The sequence below is a fragment of the Nannobrachium achirus genome (assembly GCF_963921795.1).
Source record: "Nannobrachium achirus genome assembly, chromosome: 1".
Classification (NCBI taxonomy): Eukaryota; Metazoa; Chordata; class Actinopteri; order Myctophiformes; family Myctophidae; genus Nannobrachium; species Nannobrachium achirus.
In genome coordinates this window covers 45522996-45543229 of record NC_137810.1, presented here as the reverse complement: position 1 = coordinate 45543229, position 20234 = coordinate 45522996, and the positions used below count along the sequence as shown (strand labels likewise).

At 42.5% G+C, this 20234-nt stretch overlaps 1 protein-coding gene across 5 annotated transcripts in view; it reads left to right on the top strand.

Moving 5' to 3' along the window:
* kdm4b (lysine (K)-specific demethylase 4B) overlaps nt 1–20234 on the top strand; it is an 81481-nt gene that overhangs the window by 36005 nt on the left and 25242 nt on the right. For all 5 annotated transcript variants that reach the window (XM_080723022.1, XM_080723021.1, XM_080723024.1 and 2 more), the window contains 5 exons: nt 3995–4132; nt 11527–11723; nt 14177–14445; nt 17553–17740; nt 19272–19392. In XM_080723022.1, the coding sequence (XP_080579148.1) occupies nt 3995–4132; nt 11527–11723; nt 14177–14445; nt 17553–17740; nt 19272–19392 (913 nt within the window). The remainder of the gene's footprint in view (nt 1–3994; nt 4133–11526; nt 11724–14176; nt 14446–17552; nt 17741–19271; nt 19393–20234) is intronic.

Here is a 20234-nt window from a genome sequence, read left to right as displayed (position 1 = left end):
ATCACCTCCGATGTGCCACCGTCTCTCTCTCACACACACACACACACACACACACACACACACACACACACACACACCATCCAAAAACAGGAAACCCCCGACTGTTCTAATTCCCTTTTCTTGTTGTGAACGTATTTTTGGCACAACCTCCCTCCTTCCTTCGGTCTGGAAAAGTTTACCTCCTATACTTTCTCTCCTCCTTGATTCACACCATCATCATTGTCACTCGTCTAACTTTGCACGTCTTTTGATTTTCTCATCTCATTTTCCTTCCTCCCCTGACTCTGCCAAGAGTGGAACTTCTTTTCTCTTCTTTTCTCCTCATCACATACAAAACTAAAGTTATTTCCAACAAGGTTGAGCAGGTACTGGAGAGACTGACGTCAACCCTGCAGTTTAGACGGAGCCTTTTTGTATTACATGTATTACAACTTTTTGTTCAGGGGTGACAGCGTTCCAGCCGTAATCTTTTAAATAATCACTCTAATCCTATCGTCCCTATTCTGGGGGCGGAAATAGCATGGATAAGGTCAGATAAATAGAAATATTTAATCTCACAAATACTTACATATTAACCTCTGGTTTGTGTTTTTCTTTTATTTATTATTTGTCTTTTTGATTGACAGAATAGAAATGTAAAAAAAACTAAAAAAAACTGCAGCAACAGAGCTTTTGCTTTTTGCTGCCCCAACCCTCTGGAATGCACTCCTCAAATCCTTCAGAGATGCCCCCACCCTCCAATCCCTTCAAAACCAGCCTCAAAACCCACCTTTTCCATATTGCTTTCCCCAGCTAACTCATTCCAGTGATTCCACTGTCCTTTTTGGAGCTGTGTGAAACACAGGCTCCCTATACGTGGCCGTGTGGGTCTGTGTGTGTGTGTGTGTGTGTGTGTGTGTCTGTCTGTCTGTCTGTCTGTGTGTATGTAGCCTGAACTTCCTAAACTTCGGCACGCCACTAGTCCCACAGTTTTGCCACCACACACTCGCGCCATATGTCAAATCGACCGGCTTACTCGGGAATCGTGGGCTATTACTTTTCTAAGAGAAAGGTTCTATAGTTTAATTGATATTAATTTATTAGTGAATTAATTTTCCCCATTGACTTATAATTGGAATTGCAAAAACTCACATTAAATTATTTGTCTCTCGCAAACCATAGGGGCTAGAGTTTCAAGACTTGGAGAGGAGGTTCATAATGCTTTCAAGGATTAAATAAAAAATAATTGTGTCATTTGGCCGCATGGTGGCGCCATAACACCCCACTTTACGTTTTGGCCTGTAACTCTTGAACCGTAGGTCGGAAAATTAAAAATATTTTTTCCCTGGATTCCTTGGGTCATGACGCATCTCCCCATATAGGCCACGCCCATTTGCGCCATGATAGATTTTCCGCCATCTGGAATTTTCTCCAAAACACACTTTTTGCTCCTTTTCCTACATATTTTCTTCAAATGTCACAAAAATCGGTATACATGATCCACACACACACACACACACACACACACACACACACACACACACACACACACACACACACACACACAGCTCCACTTCACACGGGTGTGATTTTTGGAGCTGTGTGCAGCTCCCTATACGTGGCTGTGTGGGTCTGTGTGTGTGTCTGTCTGTGTGTCTGTCTGTCTGTGTGTGTGTATGTAGCCTGACTTCGGCGCGTAACTAGTGCCGCACCATTTACGCCACTCGCGCAATATATACATCAAAATGTGCGGCTCGGCCGGGAATGGTGTTCTATTACCTTTCGTTCCGATCCGCCTTACCATGCCGACGTAATCGGCAAAAAACGACGCTTAATTGTCCCCATTGACTTATAATGGGACAATGCAAGAAATCCCTTTCAAGTATTTTTCTCTCGTAAACCATAGGAGCTACAGTTTCAAACCTCGGAGAGGAGATTCATAATGATTTTAAGAATGAATCGAAAAATAATTACATCACTCGGCCTCATGGTGGCGCTATAACGGCCCACTTTACGTTTTGCCCCGTAACTCTTGAACCGTAGATCGGAAAATTAAACTTATTTTTTCCCTGGATTCCTTGGGTCAAGACGCATCTCCCCATATAGGCCACGCCCATTTGCGCCAGGATAGATTTTCCGCCATCTTGAATTTTCTCCAAAACACACTTTTTGCTCCTTTTCCTACATATTTTCTTCAAATGTCACAAAAATCGGTACACATGATCTATACACACACACACACACACACACACACACACACACACACACACACACACACACACACACACACACACACACACACACAGCTCCACTTCACACGGGTGTGATTTTTTAATATTTTTAATGGTTTTTATTCTCTCGCTTAGTCTTAGTGTTTTACCCCAATAAAGTTGTTTATTCTTAGTTTGCTCCTGCCCCCATTTAAAGCATCTTTGGGTACTCAGAAAAGTGCTATATAAAATATATATAAAACATTATTATTATTATTATTACCATTATTATAGAAAATGCATGCATGAACATACATGCGTTTTAGGTTGAAATATGTATTTGAACCTAACATGTCACAATGATAAATAAAACACAATACAGCTTGAGAGTATATTTCCATTGTAGTATTTTGAGTGTACTGTAAATATATGTATATAATCCTTTGAAGTCACCATTAGAATTCCCTCACTGCGGCCATGAATAATTTAACTTACTTGGACTAAAATGTATTATGTAAATACAATTCTCCATGCTTTTGATGGTCCTTAGAATGTGTCATTTGAATTCCCTCAATGACACATTAAAAATGTATCATTGTGTTTAACATATAACTCAACCTTGGATTAAAATGTAAATATGTTTCTCTTTGGGTTTGCTTCGTGTTCGGTATAGAATGTGCCATACTGCCATTTCAATTCCCACTGTGACAAAAAAAAACAAAAAAAAAAAACAATTTAACATAGGACATAATAACCTTAGAAAAAATGCAAACCTTAGTGTTTTCACTGCGTATTTGAGTTCCAATCTGGTGTGTTCAGACCACTGTCCTATCTGTTATGAAGACAAAGCATGGCCAAGAGCGTTTTCTGTGCTGGTAATGAAAGAGGAGACATCTCACCAGCCCAGACAGCAGTACAGGTCACATTGTACAGTGGTTCTCAAGCTTTTCAGGTTGCGACCCCCAAAATAATCATATTTTAACCTGACGAGCACTAAGAGTTGAGGCATTACATTTCGTATAACATGGTTCTAGTGTGAAAATAGCAGATCTACGTGCTCACAACGCCTCGTTGTGACTTGTGAGCATGCAGATCGGCTATTTTCACAATTTCTGCCTCTAATATTTGACAATTTGGCCAATGTTTAATTTGCCATTTTAGAGGTATTAAAACGTCTTTAAATTTTCACTTTACAAATGTGCAGGTACCCTCTGTCTATACACTTAAACTTTATGTGGATTGTTTACCGTTGAGAGATAAAACAATGTTGCACATTAATTAAGTTAATCATCTGGGGACCCCCAAAATAACCCCGACCCACAGGTTGAGAACCACTGACAATGAAGCTCATTTCTAAAACTTCAGGCTAAGCAGTGGAGGGCAATTTGAAGACCTGTTGCAGAGGTTTTTGAGACGGCAATCTCCAGAAAGGAGAGACACTTTTATTGTGATTGGTCTGCTCGTAAAAAGCTGCCTTTCTTAAAGAAATACACAAAATAAAATGGGTAGTTTTGAAAGTTTGGAAAGCTCTCCACTTGGCCCACAGAATTAGAGTTACCAGGAGGTGTCTGTCCTCTTTGTGCGGTCTCTCTTGTTTTCTGCCTTCTATTCTATGAATAAACCCCAGCATCCGTATTGTGGGGAAGGCTTTAGAAGAAAATAGCAGATTGACAAGCTCTCATCGCAATGCAACGTGTTTTCATGCTAAAGCTCTCCCCACAAAAAACGGAAAATACACTATTATAGAGCCCTGAGGGACTCCGGTAACTCCGAGTTTTAAGTGTGTGTTGTTTTTTCACCACCAGGTGACGCAGAAGGAAGGGGAGTTCATGGTCACGTTCCCGTACGGCTACCACGCCGGCTTCAACCACGGCTTCAACTGTGCCGAGTCCACCAACTTTGCCACCCTGCGCTGGGTGGATTACGGCAAGATGGCCACTCAGGTGAGCAGAGACGGAGGGATGAGGGAGAGGAGTTTTTTTTTCTTTCTTTCCCTTTACAATATCATTTTTTAACCAGGTGAATATATGTATATGTATGTATATCTCTCTCTCCCTGCATCTTTCCTTCTCTCTCTCCTCTCCTCCATGTTGAACTTCATTTTCCTCTTCAGCTCCTTTTCTGTTCTCGCAGAGGATGTTTTAACACACACACACACACACACACACACACACACACACACACACACACACACACACACACACACACACACACACACACACACACACACACACACTTTTTTCACCACTTGGCTGCTTGGCAGATTTATGAGGTGCCAGTCTGTTGAAGTACCACTATTTCTCTCTCTCCCCCTCTCCCTCCCTCTCTCTCCATGTGGCCGACTGTCTTTTAAGGAGCAGCAGGCTCTCCCCACTTCTGTGTCAGCCTTCCTCCCGCCTCTCTCCCTCCCTCCCTCTCCCCCATGGCTCTGTTCCTGTCTACTTACACATGGGGAGTTCTCCCTCACACATTCACTTACACACGTCAGTCTGATAGAGATGGATTGGTTGATTTTAACCTCACCATTCTGTTACTGACAAATTGACAGTCCTATACCACCCAGCACTAGCACCCAGCAACCCTCACCACTTCTATTCACCCCCCCCCCCCCCCCCCCCCTGGGAAAGAGAACAGTGTGGCCGCTGAGAAACCCCTCGTCTGTCTGTCTGTCTGTCCTTAACTTTGCCTCTCTCACTCGTCCTCTGTCTCTCTCCCTTGCTCTTATTTCTATTATTCCTTCCCTTATGTCTCTCTCTCGTCTTCTCTCTCTTCTGTCGCTTACTTTTCTCTTCCTCTCTCTTGTGGTCGCTAACGTGACAGTAAACGATGGTCCTCCCTCTGCTGCCAAAGTGTCAAACAATCCCTCACCTTTTGGTGTGTGTTCTTGTATTACTACTTGTGAGATGATGATGTATGCCCCCACATGTGTTGTAGAATCTGAGCTTTTTTAGTGACTATTTTCGTGGTCCTCACCAGAGTAATGGTTGTTTAATCATCAATATCCTTAGGATTGTCATTCAGAGGGCATTTAGGGGTTAGCAAGTGGGTCGGAGTGGACCGCTACAATGCGCTAGACCACGGAGAGATGGATTGCTGAGGTGGAGTACCACACCTACCATCAGCTCCCAGTACTTGCTGTCATGTACGACTTGTCACACCCAAGCTATGCTACTCATGCACTGTGTTAGCGGTGCCCGAGATAGAACCCATGACCCTGACCCTGTATGCAATTGTATGCTTTGTGAGCTTGTATCTGCTATTTTAATGTTTGCAAGGGCAATGGTTCATTTCTCCTTTTTATTCCCCCAACATTAATTGATATATGAAAAAAAGAGCCCTCTCAAGGACCCCTGTGGGTCCCCCGGAACCAATGCTCTCAAGTCTTCACAGCAGCTAGTATAGTTCTCGGGTGGCTCACTCTGTGTTCAGTCACACTTGGCCCGTCTCTCCTCTCGGGAGGGTTCCAGGGCGACACTTTTCTTCCTTTCTGTCTTGTGAAGAAGCAACAGAAATCACCTACAGTACCTGCCAGGCAGCTCTACCCAGCAGCTCCCACAAGGAACCGCAACACTTCTTCATCATGGACGTGGATGGACTATGACTCTCTCTCCCTCTCTCTCTCTCTCTCTCCTCCTCATATTTGTTTGGGTTTAGCTCCGGCACACTGGAGATATAGACTGCAGTTTAGTGTTATTATTGGTCTGTGTTTGTGCACCTCGGCCCCGCTATAAGCAATAAAGCAGCTGTGTGGTGGTCCAATACATTATTAAATGGATGAAGGATATTGTGATTTTAGTCTGGTAAGCAGTGGAGCGAGTAAAATAAATAAATGAAAAGGAAATATAGCTTACTTGCTCCGTGGCCCACATTGTCTGGTAAATCTCATAACTAACCATGTGCTTTTACTGTTCCAACAGCTGGACAGATTTACCACATACATTTAATGGAATAGAATAGTGTTTCGTAAATGATGTTTGCACCCCCAAGACTTTGTTGCATTGCCTTCTGCTGCTTGCTCCCTCAGAAAATCTATCTCTTGGCTGAGTGGCTATTCTAAACACAATGGGCCAGGGGTCTTCAACAGGGGGTCCTGGACCCCTAGGGGGTCCTCAGAGTTACTATAGGGGGTCCTCCAAATCTTTGTGTGATAGAAAAAAATTGTCCTCCTTTTTTATATTAACCACTTGAATCCGTCCCTAGCGTCCACATTCGGAGAACTTTAGCCAAAAATAGCAGATCTACAAGCTCACAACGCCTCGCAGAGCAGCTATTTTTGACAAATAGCTTTGGTGTAGAGGGGTAAAAGAGCACACTAAGTACAGTGAGTGAAAGGTCAAGTTTATTATGTATTGATGCATTTGACGGTTCAAGTTACATTTCTGAAAACACAGATTGACATGAATCAAAAATACACTGATGATTGTGCTGTCAAACAATGAAACTATATGGAATCTATGTATAGGTTGTGGGAGTCCCTGCTTCATTTCTCTCTCAACTAAGGGGTCCATGCACAGCAGCCATATTGGAAAGAAATTGGGCCTCGTCCTTGCATCCTTCACGGGTCGTACCAATGATACTACTGAAGGCTCTGTTCCATTCTGGTCAAACGGAGTCAGGGTGCCGATATCGTGCATGCTCACTGGAAACACTCTGCTATACAACAGTGGGTCTCAAAGTGTGGTGCAGCAATCCTCACGGTTCCTCGAGGAGGCTCAAAATGGTCCCTTACGGGTTTGTAACTCTCAGAGTTAAGTTTGAGAACCACTGTTTTACAGTAAACGGAACAGAGCTTTCATTAGTATCATTGGTAACACCTGTGAAGGAAGTAAGGAAGAGGCCCACATGCTGTGCATAGAGCCTTTTGGCCATGTTCGGGGGAGAGAATGGGCGGCAGTGGCTCAGGGGTAGAGAAACTGTCATCAGAAAACGGAGGGTTCCCAGTTTGATCAGTCCTTGAGCAAGACTCTGAAACCCTAGTTGCTCCCGGTGAGCAGGTTGGTGCCTTGCATGGTTTCCTCCGCCATCGGTGTATGAATGTGTGTGTGAATGGGTGAATGTAATGCACAATCTATGTAAAGCGCCTTGGATAAGTGCGCTATATAAATGCACCATTTACCATTTTACCATTTAGAGAAACCCGGGCACTATTTGCAGTACGACTAAACCGTCCGAAACCGGAGGAACCTGAATCGGTTCCTTTGATTGATTCATTGATTGATATCTCTATTGATCATGAAATAAAAACACATGTTACATGAACAGCTCGTGCATGATGTCATGTAGTGTGTGCTGTTGGGTGCATCACATTTGGAACCGTTTCCGGTACCGGTTTATCACATGTTTACTCTCCAGTTACAATACCAGTGGTTTTCAAGTTGTTTTATTTCGAGGACCACCATGAATTAAGGAAGTATGCAGGGCTTAAGCGTTAAATCATCAGAACTCATGCCAACGGAGGACAAAGTGGCAAAGCCCTCAGTTTCCAGTACAAGCTATTCATTTTGTACTGTTATTTTATTATTTGCAGCCTCTGTTTGCTCCTGCCTTGCCTGTGTTTTGGTTGGCTGAGCACAAAATCCTGGCGGCGACGGTGGAAGTTGAGGCTGGTATCTAGTTCAGTTTATGTCCCGGGTCCCATGGGATCTCCTCTGTGACAGCAGGTCTCTGCTTCATAGACCCAGTTGATATGTGTACCCACATTCTGTTGTCAGCTGGGAATACCTTTCCAACCCCCTAGAAAACTGTTCCTCCTGAATATGGTCGCCGTGTCGGGTGGAAACCTTGCAAGTCCCGAAACCGTTACTCTCCAGGAAATCGTTGCGGTCTGTTTTTTTTTGTAAATTAACTCTACTTGATCATTCTACAGCGTCACACACAAGCATCAAAAGTAGCAGATCTACAAGCTCAAAACCTGGCCTGAATTGCCGCGTTTTGAGCTTGTAGATCTACTTTTGTTTTTATTTTAATCCTGAAATCTAAGTTTTCGACCCGACAGACGTTTATGTAAAAATTAACCTGTGTCCCAATGTCTGTAGTTATTTAGTCATAATACTTGTTAATACTTTTCATCAGTTCAATGACCGATGACCACATTCGCTTTCGCAAAAAATTATAATTTTAATAGACAATTATGTCGATCGGAAATCTTTTTTCGACTTTTGACGTGACACAGTTGTATGCCAAAGTAGGGCATTCATTTACGAATTGTACAAAAAGTTAACTTAAAATATGGAGATAAGAGGTTTCTGCTCGACAGCGACGATATTTATTTCTCTGGTCACACCTGAGCCGGCAGGAGCCAACCCTGTTGGTGTTCTTTCTCTGTTAGAAAGCCCTGTACAGCTGAAAGGTATATTCAGGAAACTTGTTTCTGGTGGTCTGGGGGTAACGGCATCCAGAGTGGGGCTTATAATGACCACAGCGTGGTCACAGTGTGTGTTTGCTGCTGGTGGATTCCCAGCAGTTTGTGGAGTTGAGAGATGATGAGATGCCTCATTATGGACACTTTTGCTTTACAGCTATGTTTCTATCACCGTTTCTATTATTTTCCTCAGGATGTTTACTCTTTGCTAGTCTCTCCTAACAATGGTCTTATCCATATTATTGTACCCATATCATGACACTGCCTTGTCTTTGCTTGATCAAGTTTGCACTCCACTCCTTTAGTGGAGTGGAGTGACACACAGCAGACATCCACTGGGCTCGGGAATCGAACCCTAGGACTCGCTGTCTGGCTGCATCAGAGCATAGATTTGTTGTCCCCCCGTAGTGACTCTTGAATGAAAGACCTATGGTTTAGGGTCCAAGTTACACATATTCCCACATATTCCCACTGGCCACCCGCAATTATGCAATGAACCTCTACTGGTTCGTTTACCAGTGGTTGAGAAACAGTGTGCTAATCAAAAAACACAACCATCTTAATGGATACACAAACATAAAATGGGGTGGTTGTTGTACAATTAATAATGAAAATGGGGGGGCGGGGGGGGGGGGGGGGGGGGGGGGGGGGGGTGGAAGGTTCCCTCTCCCCGCATTCTGATTGCGTCTTCGTTTCATTGCTTGTCGACTGTACAGACCCCATATAGTTCTTCTGTTGTTGTTGTTTTCCGGACAGTTAGAGTCCCGTATTCATTTGTGTCGGTGTCCCTCAACGTTCATCTATCTCCCTGCTGTTGTTGACGGTTTTATGACGGTAACAATCACTCCTATAACAGCCTCTCTCTCCCTCTCTCCCCCTATCTCGCTCCAACACGGTTTTCATGTTTCCGTCTCAACTGGTGTCATGATCAGATGTAGTGTGGAGATTGGTTTTGTCGCCAGAGTCGCTGGGCAGGCAAGCAGTGTTGCCAGGTTCTTGCAAGAGAAATAAGCAAACCATTAAAACAAGCCTAAAAAGAAGTGACCAGGCCAGAGGTTCTCAAAGGCCCCCCCAAAATGAATATGTATTTGGCTGTGGACCCCCATCTCAAAAATAGTTTATGCCAGGGACCTCCAGAAGCAAAGATATGAGCTCAAATTGTTTGCACAAACTTTTCAACAATAGCAGATCTACAAGAGCTTGTTTAACTGTTATTTTTGAATAGCCAACTTCTAAAATGTAGTTAAAATGATTGTGATGCTATATAACAACTTTAGACAGACAGCCCAAAATAAACAAGGCCTACACTTTAGAACCAAGCCCCCAAAACACAAACATTTGAGTGAATGTATTTAGTTACTTTCCACCACTGAATTTGCTGTCTTGATGAGATGTGTGGATATTGGTTTCATCACGGAGTCACTGGGTTTAGCTGCTGATGTGGTTCTTTCTCACTTTCTTCTCTCTCTCTCTCTCTCTCTCTCTCTCTCTCTCTCTCTCTCTCTCTCTCTCTCTCTCTCTCTCTCTCTCTCTCTCTCTCTCTCTCGCTGTCCACTCTGCTGCAGAAGTGTCTTCAGTAATTGAACATACTGTAAGCCTTTCAGCACAGCTCTGGAAATAAACAGGTTGAGATGTAATACAGCTTGCAATGCATGGAAGAAAATACATTTTGTTTTCATCCCCCAACACACACACACACACACACACACACACACACACACACACACACACACACACACACACACACACACACACACACACACACATCGACCTGTCTCACATCGAGCCATGTCTTAATTTGATAAATTAGATAAAGTGCTCTTGTTGTTTTTTCTCCCATTCCCCCCCCCCCCCCCATCTCTTTGTTCTCCTACCTGTCCTCATATTTACATGTTTCAATTACAGACTTGTGTAAAGGCTCAAACACACTAACCGACTTTTTGAGCCGATGTTGTAAGCTTGGTAGCTCGGCTATTTCCGTTATTTTAAGATTAATGAGCAGAAGAATACACGTTCAGATAAAACCCTAAGTGGTCTCTGATATTTCAGAAAGGCATAAAGGTTAAAGCCTCAATCTGTTTTTAAAACCCTAACCCTTTTTTTAACTGGTTTGCTGTATATGGAACAGCAAGACCATAGGTTTAGAACAATAACGCCTAATGCGATGCATCCGTACAGATTATTTCGTTTTTGATATTATACTGTTTAGACTGTTGATAGGTGGTTGGTTTACCCATTATCTTAGTTACTAGTATTCTATGCATTTTGATTACCTTGCTTACTGTAAGTCGCTCTGGACCAAGAGCGTCTGCTAAACGTCTACATGTTAAATTGATGCGAGAGTGCGGTCTAGCCAGCACCAACTCGGACTCTTGAATCTTGAATAAACACGGTGGCACAGTTGGTAGCGCTGTCGCCTCATAGTTAGAAGGTCCTGGGTTTGATTCCCGCCGGGGGACGCTGTGGGCGCGTTCTCTCCTCCGCGTCATCAGCGCCCACACCCTAGGTGGGGTTGGCGAAAGGGCCTTTCTGTGTGGAGTTTGCATGTTCTCCCCGTGTCTCCTATGGTAGATACCCTCACAACAACATGCTGTAATCCTGGTCTCTATAATGCCTCCCCCTTGCCAGCCGGGGTGCCTGATGGAGGGGAGAGGAACTGGTTGGAATAACGTGTTCCTTCCACACGCTACGTCCAAACCAGGGAAATCCCCCCTGTCAGGTGAAAAGAAGCAACTTGGACTACTCATGCATAGAAGGAAACATGAGGTCAGTCCGTTGTCTCCCCAAGCGCGGCAGAGGGAGAGCAGAGCCCAGGATTACATAGGCAATTGGCACTGGGTGAAAAAAATGGGTTACAAAATCATGGGATAAAAATTATATAAAAAAAAAAACATAAAAATGTTTCAGTCATGAGATTGTATTTTGATGTATTTAATTCTAAACTGTGTTCATCTTGTCTTGTGTGTGTGTCTACAGTGCACGTGTCGAAAGGACATGGTGAAGATCAGCATGGACTGCTTTGTGCGTCGGCTGCAGCCGGACCGCTACGAGCTGTGGAAGCAGGGCAAAGACGTGACGGTGCTGGACCACCTGAGACCCACCGAGCTCAACAGCAAGGAGCTGGAGCTGTGGAGGGAACACCGCGTCCAATACAGGATCAACCTGCTGAACAGGTACAGTAGTAGGGCAGTGGTCTTCAACGTGTTCAGGCCAGGGACCCCTTAGCAGAGAGAGAGAGGGATGAAGCAGGGACCCCCCACAACCCATAGATACCATATAGTTTCATCGTTTGACAGCACAATCATCAGTGTATTTTGGATTCATGTCAATTACTGTTTTCAGATATTTAACCACTTGAACTGTCATAAACTTGACCTTTCACTCTGTAATTAGTTGTCTTTTTCCCAACTACACCAAACCTCTTTGCTGAAAATAGCCGATCTACAAGCTCACAACGCCTCGCGCTGCGAGGCGTTGTGAGCTTGTAGATCTGCTATTTTTGGCTAAAGTTCTCAGAATAAGGACACTAGGGTTCAAGACAAGCGGTTAATATAAAGAAGAAACAAAGTTTCTATCACACAAAGATTTGGAGGACCCCTTGTAGTAACTCTGAGGACCCCCTGTTGAAGACCCTGCAGTAGGGTGATACAGACGTGTCCCGGTTTGGCCCGGGAGTGTCCCACGGTTTCCAAGAGTTTCAAGTGGGCCCTGAGCCAGAAAAGGTTGAGAAGCACTGCTATAATCTATCAAAGCCGGGAAAGCGTTTGTGTCATTTTAGATTTTAAAAATTACACAAATGTGTCATTTTTCCAAAACTGTTGCTTTTCAGGATTCACATTTGAAAGTAGCAGATCTACAAGCTCAGCTTGTGGATCTGCTACTTTTAGGGATGTCCAGATCGGGATCGGGGAATCGGGGGAGATTGGGGCCGATTTCAAAAGATCGGAATCGGGAAAAAAAGAAACACCTTGTCTTTATATATTTAAAAAATATATAAGCTGATGAGCTTTATTTTTAAAAATAAACCCTAACCCTTACTTTTTGTTTTGATACAATGCTGCACTAAGTGAAAAAAGAAGCTTGGATAGAATCGATACTGTTATTTAAATTAAAAAACAACCTTAAGGGACAACATAAAAGCATTTTTCTTTTCTTTTTCCTTAATGGATTGCCGAAAGATCGAATCGGGAGCAAAAATATGTGATCGGGATCGGGAGCAAAAAAACTTGATCGGGGCATCCCTAGCTACATTTCATGCTTTTGTATGACTCTATAGTATGATCAAGTTAGGCGTTAATTTATTAAAAGGTTTCTGCCCGATAGCAATGACGTATAGCAACCCAAGTTTTTCATAAAACTTTTAGGATTCAGAAGGCATTTGTAGAATCGGTGTCAGGTCTCTACTCTCTATGGCTTAACGAGTATGTCAAACAGAGAAACTACATCTACCTCATCAGTACTTTGTTTTAAAAAGTTTTAACTTTTTTTCAACTTTTGGAAACTTTCCGTTCAGCACTTTCTTAACGGGTGGAACACTTTGTGTGTTTGGGTTGGAAAGAATGTAACAAAACACAAACAGTGTGTACCCCAAGACTATTTTTACCTTACCAAAGAGCAAATTAAACCAACTAGACACACAAGGTTCTTGGAGAAACACTAATAAACTCGAGCTCTTGACACAGGCTGTTCCATTCTCCAAAATGTCCCCAGGTTGGTGACAGTGTAGCACCATACATGACCCCACCCATTATAGCCTTAAAATACAAATTGAAATATTTCCCAAAGTATAAAAGATTTCAAAAGAATTTAGAAAAGTCTCAGCTTTTCCAGAAGGAAACATTCTGAAGGAAGTTTCGAGGTGAAACAAAGAACAAATGAATGAAGTTATACTGTAATAACTTTTTGTAAAGAAGTGCTAACGCTGGTGGCTGTAGATCATCTCTGTATGACATATACCAGAGTGACGAGCAATTATCTAAAATAATTATTTTGTCTCTTGTCGGGTGGAAACCTCATTATGTCAAAAAAAATTACTTTCCAGCATTCAAATAAAAAAATGGCTACAGATCTGCTACTTTTGATACGCTATGGTATAGATAGATAGATAGATAGATAGATACCTTTATTATCCCAAGGGGGAAAATGTGTTGCCCAGAGGCAGCACAGCAGTATAAGGTTATTTACAAAGTTACAGAGAAGTATGAAAAAGATAAAAAGAAAAAACGAAAAAACAAGAACAGAGTATGGTATGATCAAGTGGGGCTTTTAATATTTACCAAATAAAACTCACTCACTGTGTGTGTGTGTGCGTGTGCGTGTGCGTGTGCGCGTGCGCGTGTGTCAACTAAACTCAGGTTGTTTTTAAACCTCGTTCCAAAACCCATAATTCCAAAGTCCATTGGAGTATGTGGACACTTGTTGTCGATCTCAGGATAACATTTTTAGTTTCCTTTATATTCTACCAGTGCTAGCATAGCCGCACATGAGCTAATGGGTTGTCGGATTGGCCAGGATCGGATCGGTGATTGATCGGATTTAAGTGATTGGTGATCGGTAAAAAAAAACCCTGATCGGATCATCTCTAGTGACAGGCCTAAACAAGAACCACTGTAATACCGTCACACAGGGCCCAGCAGAAGGTGAAGCAGCTGCGCAGGCTGAAGATGGAGGAGGTGAGGGTGCTGGCGGAGGAGGGCATCGAGCTGGACGTCACCTCGTACCACCGCAAGGTGGAGGAGGCGGAGGAGCAGCGCCGGCAGGAGCGGCAGAAGCGCGAGGCCATCCTGTACCTGGAGAACCTGGAGAGGGAGGAGAAGGAGGCGGCCGCCACGCAGGCCAGGGCCCGGATGATGGCGGCCAGAGCCGCCCAGATGGCCCACAATGCTGTGAAGGAGGGTAAGGAGAAGGGGCCCCCATGGTTAGGCCTGTCACAATTGTTACATAATAAAGCAATAAGCCACAAGAGGCGAGTGGTTACCGGGGTAGTATACACCGGCTGAGAGGCGTTGGGAAACACGAGGCGCAGCCGAGTGTTTCCGACCCTCTCAGCCGGTGTATAATACCCCGGTAACCACAAGCCTCGCGTGGCTTATTGCTTTTCTAAAACGGTCACAATATGGCAACATGAAAATCATAGACATGTACCAATTAAAACTGTTCTATTTCACTAATAATACACTATAAGGTCTGCTCTGCAAGAAAGTAGTTCCCGGCCAGGCAGCAGAAACGACACAGGTGCAGATAATTGGTGCACAAACACTGTGGAAAGAAATAACGCACCTGGGTTTGATATAAACTGATTCAAGGTGTGGGTTATAGTCTCTCATACCACAGCAACCAGCCAATCAGAATCAAGGAATGGAACTAGCCGTTTTAGAATCGCAGTTATTTGACATAATCGCATAATTATTTGACATAATCGCAATTATTTGGTCATAATCCTGAATGTTGAAAAATGTTCATACCTTTTCAGAAATAGTGGAAATAGCAAATCTACAAGCTCACAACGTGTCGCATCGTGGCGCGTTGTGAGCTTGTAGATCGGCTATTTCCACTATCGATGTTATTTTATAAGTAGAAAGTTGTCAAATATGTCAGTAATTTCTTTGTGTATTTAGGTTATGTGTCATATCTGCCATGTGCAACTTCAAAGCCTAAAAGTCAAACAGAATTATCAGCGATAAAAACACAATCAAATTGTTAATCGCAATTGTTATTTGAGTGACAATTAATTGTCATGTAAAATGTCATATCGTGACAGCCCTACCCATGGGTCATCGCCATGCTGTCTTGTGGTGGTAATTTCATTGTCAAAATTCTATTTTTACATACAAAATGAGTGGACAATAATATGCAGAGCAGGTCAATAAGAACATTATGGCAGGGGTTCTCAAACTTTGTTGGCCCAGGTACCCCTTGGAGGGGGAGAGTTATTTCCAGGTGTATATGTATATTTAGATGCCATTTTTATTTTTATTTTTTTAAATCTAAATCATTCTGACCCATTTCATAGTCGGTAAACAGAAACCACTATATGAATCATGTACCAACAGTCATTTTATTCAAATTTTGTGCAAAAACTGCAGCAATAAAAACCTAATAACAGACATGTAGAGTGATATTTTCCAATATTCCGATAATTCTTAATTTCTGATTCCGATATCAACCGATACCGATATATCCAGACCTTTTCACCAAAAGGTAACTAATTCTCAGGTAACAACATCACACATCTAATAAAATAAAATAGCTATACTATCAATAATCTAAGAATCTAGTAAATCTAATATAATACTGTGATGAAACGTGAGTCCTGGGACTGTTGGTCATTTGAATGAGTCCCACTAATCCTAGATTATTGTTGGCCTATTTGACAGTGCAGAAGCATAATTGCCTTGATGCATATAACATTAACGAATGTCAAACACATCTGCCCTCTGCAGTGCTCTAATTTGAAAGTGACTGGAGTCTCACACACACACACACACACACACACACACACACACACACACACACACACACACACACACACACACACACACACACACACACACACACCATGCAGTAAGAACTCGTGTACTTTCCCCGAAGAGGGTCTTAATTTTTCTCCGTGCTTCTCAGAGTGCATCGTTATGTTTTGAGTGTTTACAATGGGAGCAGCACTGTGTGTGTTAGAAACACCAGCAGCGTAGCATAGCGCAGTAGTTCTCAAACGTTTTCATGCCAAGGACCACCCAAATTGATATATACTAGAAGCTCGGCCGCCCGAACGAAGAGACTTCTCGCATTTATTGTAAGACATGTGACTGCGAACCCCCATCTGAGAAGGTGTTCTCCCATGGATCCCACCAGAAGAGAACATTTGTGTTAAAAGAACACGTAGCGTCGAGCATTTATTTTGCGCTGACATTTGGTTCACGTGTGGCGTTTTTATTATCAACTTGAAGCTACTTGAGAAATCAGTCATGAGAAAAGAACCACACATTTTGAAGGTTTGTAAATTACATTTCTGTTATCGACCTGTCAGGAGCTGTTGACACACATCATGACGTTTTAAAAAAAAATTCCATATTTTTGTGTTTTTCATAAATTAACGCCCTACTTGATCACACTACGGCGTCACAAAAAAGCATAAAAAGCAGCAGACCCACTTGCTGCTACTTTTAAATTTGAAACCTGAAAAGTATCAGTTTCACATACTGTATGAGGTTTCCACCCGGCAGACGGATGTGTTAACCACAGTTTCCCCTTGACACTAATTTAAACCAGACATCATGTGCGTTAATTCTGTTTATCAAATTATCCACGTGTAGACACGTTTCTAGGGAGTGAAAATTGGAGATACATTTAGAAGTCACAGGTGAATGTGAAAACAGGAGTCAGGGGAATCGTCACCGGCGTTGTTACTTCTGCCAGATTAAATGCCCCCAAAAAGTGAAAAATGACTCTATAAATGTACCTAAGATTTTTTTATTTTATCTTTTTATAAGAAATAAAAAAGGGCAGGCACCAAAAAGAACTGTCCGCTCATAAAATGCAGTGCAAAAGTGATCAGGGACAATGTTCGAGGGCCCTCTTTATGGCTTCTTTGACCTTTGTTGACCTCTCAGACCATTATTATGATGAGATATTGGAGACACACGCAGAAGTCAGTGACTACATGTTATCAGTACACCAAACACATGGCAGTAACACACATTTGAGATCATCATAAATATTGATTCAATTGGTTCAAGTCACTTCTGTGCCATAATCCACAATGTGCATGTTTCGGGGCGGGCTAGGGAAGAGCTCCGTCGTTCTGGATGTTAAATAAAAAAAAATAACAATGGCATGTACATATTTCTCTCAGGAAATATACATTTGTAAACAAATAATTGGTCTATAGCCCAGCCATACATAGAATAAAGCTTCCCAATCAGTGCATTATGATCACGTGTTCCTACATACATTATAGTCCATCCGGTCCCACACTTAATTCTCTTGCCCCTCTCGGCACCCAGAACAAGAAACCAAACCTGTCACGATGGCGGTGAACTTTGCAGAGAAGAATGTGCAGAAGCGGAATCAGCAGATCATCACTGGGTTCGAGGCAGAGTTTGAGAAGTTCGCTTGCCTGGGTTCCTCCGACATCAAGCCCACTCTGATGCCTCAACCTACACCAGACACAGACAGCAACAACTGCTTGCAGGTACGGTAGCTTAATTGACATATCCTCATTTGCCATTTGTTTTTAACGTGTTGCAAGCATGTGGATCTGCTATCTCATTACTACTTATGCAGTGTTAATGTTGTCGAGTAAAACTGTGACGAACAATGTTCGTCGACTACCTTTTTTCATACAAAAACGAAGCCAAAAACTCTGACTAAATATACAGACAATTCTGTCAACAAATAAAATGGAGGGACTATTGGAGAAGAGATTCAGTAGAACTAAGACAAGTAATTTTATGCGAGGCTGCGTGTGTGGGTGTCACACCCTGAAAATAGACGGTCTCCAAGGTGATCAGCTATTTTCAGCTGACAACCAAGTATAAATTGGGCATTACGACGTCATCAAGGCCCACCAACATACATTTTAGTCGACTAAATCAACTGCAGATTTCGTCGACAAAAATCTTAGGATATTTAGTCAACTAAATCTAGACTTGGACTAAAACATTTCAGATTACTAAAAACTAAATGGAAATCAAAATTTGCTGTCAAAATTAACACTCCTTTTCTGCTGAAAAGAACTCCTTGTGTATGGGGGGAGTGGTACTAACACTCTGTGCATGACATGAAAATGTATTGTATAGTTCATTATTCAAGAGGAATTGGCATAATGAATACATTGTAGAGAGTGGACAAAAAAATCACTTTAAAATCCATGTCGGAGGTCTTAAAAATGTAATTTGCTTCTTCTTCAATAAATCAATATTATTCTAACCAATGTTGGAGCTTCACTTCAACGAGCGTAAATTCAGCTGTCTAGGTAATTGCCCCGACAGAGATGTCAAGTTGTGCTGGAAAGGCCTTTGTTATCATTGACAAGATAAACGCAGTCACTATTGAAATGTAAAATGTACTCCTTTTTAACGTCCAGCTTACCAGTCCTTCAACAGCAGTAACACCGAGATTAGATAACACATTATCCATCCACGGTCTGTCTGCCTGGTCGTGATTAATATTTTTATTTCATGCATTCCATAGACCTTAGTTCAATACATTTCTATTTAACAGAGATCGTTTCATGGATAGGCTTAGAGAAGATGGGCTTAGGAAATGAATCGATTGATCGTTCCTGTGTTATTCTCATGTTCCTATTAGTGTGGTGCTCAGGCATCTCTCAAGTGTTTTCGGTTCTTCATAACACACTAAACTAAGCATACAAAAGGCAATAGTGCAGATTTGTGTGGACTTCTGGACAGTGAGGGCAATTCTTTCAACATAAGATGCTGCATTCAAGTTCAGGAGAGTTTGGTCAAGACAATTCTCTTGAATGCTGCCTTCGGGTATGTCATGGAAAGGGTGCATTTGCATTTCTTTCACCATAGTAAAAACTGCATTCATGGTCTGGAGAGGGCACTTTTTACAGACTGATAAAGGGGCAAGGGCTCAAACCCCCTTTGATGTCTATGCGTGCGTAGGACGTAGGGTGTGATTTGGGGCAAATGACACTCTTTGTGTTACTAAGTAGGAGTTGTGTTTTAATAGCTTTGCTCCTTGTTGTGTTGTGTCAGTCTTCCTACTCCAAGATGAAGATGAACCCGCCGGTGAAGAAGAGTCGTCGTCACCCCCTCAGTAAACCTCCCATGCGCTCTCCCCTGGCCATCGTCAAGCAGGAGGCGTGCAGTGATGAAGGTCTGTCTGCCTGTCTGATTATTGCCTGATATGTCCAAATTAGGGATAAATTATTCATCAGTTATATTTATCTCTCTCTCTTTCTCTCTCTGTCTCTGTCTCTGTCTGTCTCTCTCTCTCTCTCTCTCTCTCTCTCTCTCTCTCTCTGTCTCTCTCTCTGTTTGTCTCCGTCTGTCTCTCAGAATCATTCCTTCCACATTTATTTTTCAATTACTCAAACAGACGATTTGGAATATCGATCCGGAGAGCGATAGATAAATAAATAAATAAATAAACAAGTGAAAAACAAAACAAAACGGGGGTAAATCTCTGAGGAGGAAATTAATTCTGTTCCTGAACGAACGGCTTGCCTCCCTCCCTCCCTGTTCTGTATTTTGTGACGGACGTTTATTGATCCAAGGATCATGACTCCCAATTACCTGCTTTCAAAGTCACTTTGTGTCACAGTGGGGGACAGCTCCCAGGCCTCGTCCTTCACAGCAAGGGACAAGGTGTGTGTGTGTGTGTGTGTGTGTGTGTGTGTGTGTGTGTGTGTGTGTGTGTGTGTGTGTGTGTGTGTGTGTGTGTGTGTGTGTGTGTGTGTGTGTGTGTGTGTTGGGGATGGGACGATATGAACATTTCATATCACGATTATTGTGACAAAAGAAATCGAGATTTACAACATTATCGCAACAATCAAAATCCATTATCCTGGGGCGGAACATTCGCCAAAAAATAGCAGATCTACAAGCTCACAACGCTTGTGTGAGCTTGTAGATCGGATATTTTTTGTCTAAGACATTTGAAAGAGAGTGTAAAAAAGACTATCAAGTATGTATAGTACCTTTTGCCAATTATAGAGG